The 5,014-nt window shown below is 47.0% G+C and overlaps 1 protein-coding gene across 1 annotated transcript; it reads right to left on the minus strand.

Annotated features, from left to right (window-relative positions):
- Window positions 1–647: 647 nt before the first annotated feature.
- LOC147959681 (uncharacterized) lies at window positions 648–3,753 on the minus strand. Its single transcript, XM_087532816.1, has 3 exons — window positions 2,662–3,753; window positions 1,134–1,156; window positions 648–834 (listed from the first exon to the last, which is right to left on the minus strand). The coding sequence occupies exons 1-3, from the start codon at window positions 3,751–3,753 to the stop codon at window positions 648–650; spliced, it is 1,302 nt and encodes a 433-aa protein (XP_087388942.1).
- Window positions 3,754–5,014: the final 1,261 nt, after the last annotated feature.

Below are 5,014 nucleotides of genomic sequence, written 5' to 3' on the forward strand. Positions count from 1 at the left end.
CTCCCCCTTGCCTATTGTAGGGTGTAAACCTATGGAGAGATCTTTCACGAATTGGAGGGGGAATCCCCAAGAACAAGATGAACACAAGGAGGGAAAACAAGAGGAACAATCAAGAACAAGTCCAATCACACATCCACTAGACCAACAAACACACAAGATCCACAAGGTACATGAACAATCAAAGGGAAACAAGATACATGGTAGAGTTCATCCCAAATCCTATGAAGGAGATGAGGGCTTGATGTTCTAGGTATATCCTTCCCCAAAGGGGGGCTTGCATCCCTAGGGATCTTCTCCAATGGAGGTCTTGTACTCTGATGGAGCCTTCTCTCTCAAGAGGAATCCCACAAGGGGAGGTACATGAGCTAAGCTCTATGATTTGTGTCTCTTCTTAGCTTTGCTTAAATGGAGGAGGAAGGGGAGTATATATAGGTCCAAGGGATGAAGGGGTAAGTAGGGACGAGATGGGAATACAAGGGCCAAGCCCAACAGCCACACACAGGGGGCCCCGTGTGCACGGGGTAAGTGGAGCCTGTGCGCACCGGGTATCCAGAGACCTGATGCATGAGCCCATGCGCACGGGGTCCGTGGGGCCCATGGACACGGGGGTCCCATGGGCACGGTACACGCCTGTGCACATGGGGTCTTCAGGACCACCAGCCTGGGAGGCCCATGGGCACGGGGTCGGAGGGGCCCGTGCGCACGGGGTTGCCTGGGAGCTTCTGCCTTCTTCTTGGCGCTTCCGTCTCCGCTTCCAGGCTTCCCTCTTGGATGGTGTAGATGTTCTCTTCTTCTTGGACTCCTCCTTGATGAATGTGTAGCTCAAGCTCACACCTATGTATGCACACGAGAGAGGGGTCAAGTAGTACACCATCCTCGAAAGGTACAAGTGGACATGTGTAAAGGAGATGATTCACCTTTGTATGTATGAAGTAGATGTGGCACGTGTCACTTGTGGAATGGACTCTTGACATGGTGATGTCCATAGGATGCTCCGCATCATCCCCTCCCCCTTGGGAAAGATCCGACCTCAGATCGAAATCCAAATCACCATGGGAAAGAGATGATGTTGCCGTGTAGAAGTTGACGATCACCAAGCATTCATCATCTTGTAGTTTCAAATGGGAACTCACCAATGTCGCACGTCTTGTAATTCCTTCAAAAGGAGCAAAGATAACAAGCACTTGGAAAAAAATGTGGTTGGCGTAAGAGCAAAACCAAGCATTCAAGATGTGATTCACCCAACAAGTGTTGTCATCAAGCATATCATATGGTTTGACAAAGGAGTGTGGCATGGCATTTAAGCATATAAGTTGAGCACAATCAAGGACATCATGGAAACAAGCATGCAAATGGGAGGTGAAGATGCTAATATGTGTGACAAGTGAACAAGCATCTACCTCGAGGTCATAGCAAGCATGCATAAAGCACTCAAAAAACGGTCTATGGTATGTATAGGAATCATTCACAACACCAAATATAATGAGATGTCTAAACACATGGGGCAAGTGCAAGACAATCCAAGCATAATGTGCATAGGGTGGAGTGAAGATATCGTGGCACTCAACACAACGGAAAGAACAATTGTTCAACATGTGTGATGCAAACAAGTTAATCATGGTAATCATGCCGTGCAAACTAGTGGAGCGAAGATGCAACACACTAGAGGAAATGATGGCAATCATTTCATGTGAGAAAATAGTGGATATAGGCAATGCACATGACATATCGCAAGCACGAACACAAAGCAAGATCATAGTATCATCATAGGCATGGGGCACAAAGTAAACATGGCAATAACAAGTGATATCTCCGCCAAGCTTGCAAATACACATACAAGTACTAGAATCAAGCATCATGTGTAATGCAAAGCATGGGTCACAAAAGTGCATGGCGAGGGCATAGGAATGAGCATACCATGCAAAGTGAACATGGCAATATGGGCATAAAGTGAGAAGTGGTAAATAACCCATAACCATGTGAGGGCTGTGTAGTAGAGATGTGCGAAGTCTTTACGCGAAGGGAGTGGTGGTAAGGACAATCCACGGGATCCCAAGTCATCATTGCTCTCTAGAGCTCGTTTCGTCAACTCATGGGATTGTGAGGTTGACGAGTGTTCATGGGTACCTTGTTCATTCCACTCAAGTGGTGTAGGTGAGGTGGTAAATACCAAATGGTGGTCATCTTCATCTTGATGGAACCATGTGGGGGTGCATCATATTCCACCATGGCCATCGTCTTGTCCAAAGGAAGGACGAAGTCATCGAAGATCGACACGTCATCATAGATGGGACCTAGCACCAAATGAGAAGACACAATATAGGTAGAGGTTATGTTGTTAGAAAGAGAAATGGCCTCATATGCATCATCAACTACCTCACTCTCTCTATGTGGTGGTGGCTCACTCACTCCCTCAAGGTAGGTGAACTCAATGTCACATATGGTGGAGTCACTCAAATCACTCAAGTGCTGGTGGTGGTGGCTGTCCTCACATGGGAATTGGGGCAACTCGTCATATATGGGGCTAGTGGTGAAGTAACTCTCACTCTCAATGTGGTGGCAGAAGTCATTCAAGTCATCATACGTCGCCGTGGTCGAAGGGAAAATCCCATGCTCAACCATCTCGTAGTCGTCGCCATGGATGAAGGATGAAGATGGCACATCATCACTCTCGTCATGGATGAAGGCCGAAGATGGCACATCATCACTCTCGCCATCTTGTAGCATGGTCGGTGCGAAGTGAGCTCGGGGTCGAGTATAGTTGGCCTTCATGAATTCTTGCTCCGCCTTGAGAGCACCAATGTAGTTGTCGTCGAGGGACTTGTAGTTCTCGAGGAAGATAGTCTTGGAGATGTTGTTGTTCAATCCCATCATGAAGTAGAACTTCATCCAAATGGGGTCGTCCACGCCGGCACGTCGCAAGGCTTCCTTCGTGTTCTTGAAGTACTCGTTGAGGGACATGGATCCTTTTATGGTGTTCTCCAATTGGCGTTGAAGATGTTCTGTGTAGGTGGAAGGCACAAACTCTCGCCGCATAGCTTTCTTCGTCTTGGGCCAACTCATGTCGTAGCTCTCCGAAGGTGTGTGAAGCCACCATGTGGACGCGTAGTCGTGGAAATTTCTTGAGGCGCACTTCACTTGATCTCCGGGAGGGACTTGATGTAGCTTGAGGTAGTCGTCCATCAAACGCTCCCACTCGAGATACTCCTCGGGTTCTAGAGTCCCATAGAAAGGAATCTCGTTGTTGGTGTCGAGGTCGTAGTAGCTCGAGGGAGTAGTGGACTTGAGCTCGTGGAGTAGGCGAAGATGTCGTACATCCAAAGGCGAAGATGCCTTGAAGTCACTTGGCGAAGATGCCAAAGGTGTTGAAGGAGCCGCAGCCTTGTAGTCGAAGTCGCTGTACTGTATAGCCCATGTGAACGGGGGTGCAGGAGGCCGTGTGCACGGGGTCCTGTGTGCACGGGGGTCGAGGGCCCGTGTGCACGGGGTTGGCAGAGCAGCCAACGACTGGCCTGAAGCTCGCTCTTCATGGTCATGTCGATGTCGATGCTTGTGTGTACTTGCTGGAGATGGTAGCTTGGGAGTCTTTGCACTTGAGTGTCTTCTCAAAGATGAGGAAGACTGCTTGCGGTTCTTGATGAGGGCCTTGAGCTCCTCCATTTGTTTGTCCATCTTGGCGCCGATGAAGTTCTTCATAGCATCGAACTCATCATCGTGGTTGTAGACCGGAGATGATGTGCTTTGCCTATCCATCACAAGACTCGAGCGAAGGTGAGTAGGAAATGAGATAAACAATACCAAGCTACCTTTTCCCAATGTTGAGGATGTATCTCGTATCACTCAATGTAGATGAAATAATAGTGGAATTGGTACCGGACTTGTTCACTCGCACCTACAAGTAAAAGCTTATCGAGTGGCTTGGTTAGGACAAGTGGCACAAATTTCATGCAAATTGAAGTCCAAGATATTGTAAATGTTGAAATAAATCCAAAGGACTCAAAATGCAAAGCAATTGATCACAAATATAGAGGAGGGCAATAAAGAAACACACACGGTGGGATAATGGGGCTTGTGCAACTATAGGGATGAGCAATACAAAATTGCGTAATGAAGACGAATGCTCGTGTTGCACAAACACTAGGAGAGCACTAGCTTGATTGCACACTTGGGCACGATTCACCACTTGGCACCAACCTATATGTATGCAAGCTAAATGTTTCCTATTCCATGTATCCTCATGCACAAGTATCTCTTATCATGCTCAACTCTTTGCTTATAAGCTTATGATCATTCTCTTTCTTGCTTAAAAGCTTTTTTTGATCTCTTATTCCTTTCCACTTTTCTTATTGAGCCTCAACCACAAACATGAGATAAGTATCACAAGATATGCACGGGAGTAAACAATTTCACTATATGATATATCCAATGATGCAACAATATGATATCGTATCACTATGGTGCACAAGTTTTCACGAAGCCCGGCAATACTCGGATAACTAGTCTCAAATAGGTATGAAGGTATTCGCAAAGATGGTGGGGCTATCAAGATGTAATGGCAAGGAAGGAAAAGTTTATGATGGAATGGATACCTTCATCACACTTAACCTTTCACGAAGTCGGGGGTAGCCGGCCTTGCTTCCGGTTGAAGATGATCTCAAAGGATGGATGGTCGTCGTCAATGTGGAATCTCGGTGGATGTAGTCGATGGACCGATACAAGTCACCGGTGGTGGATGAAGATGTAACCGTCCCCAAGTAGCCGAAACACCTTGGGAGACTCAAATCACAACTCAAACAACCACAAATACCAAAGGAACCAAAATGGGTTAGTTGGCGGAATTTGTATGTGGTGGTGCGGATGTTATGGCGGAGCCTACGCAAAAGATGCAAAAATGGAGAAAATTTGATGGAGGTAAATGGTGGTAAAACCAAGATGAGCAGCTCGGGCACGTCGCTAGCTTTTCAACGAGCCAAAGAACACCCAAATCAGAGTTCGGGAGTGGAAGTTATGGGCA

Source organism: Triticum urartu, chromosome 7A (assembly GCF_056163025.1).
Source record: "Triticum urartu cultivar PI428250 chromosome 7A, HENAU_Tu73, whole genome shotgun sequence".
NCBI lineage: Eukaryota > Viridiplantae > Streptophyta > Magnoliopsida > Poales > Poaceae > Triticum > Triticum urartu.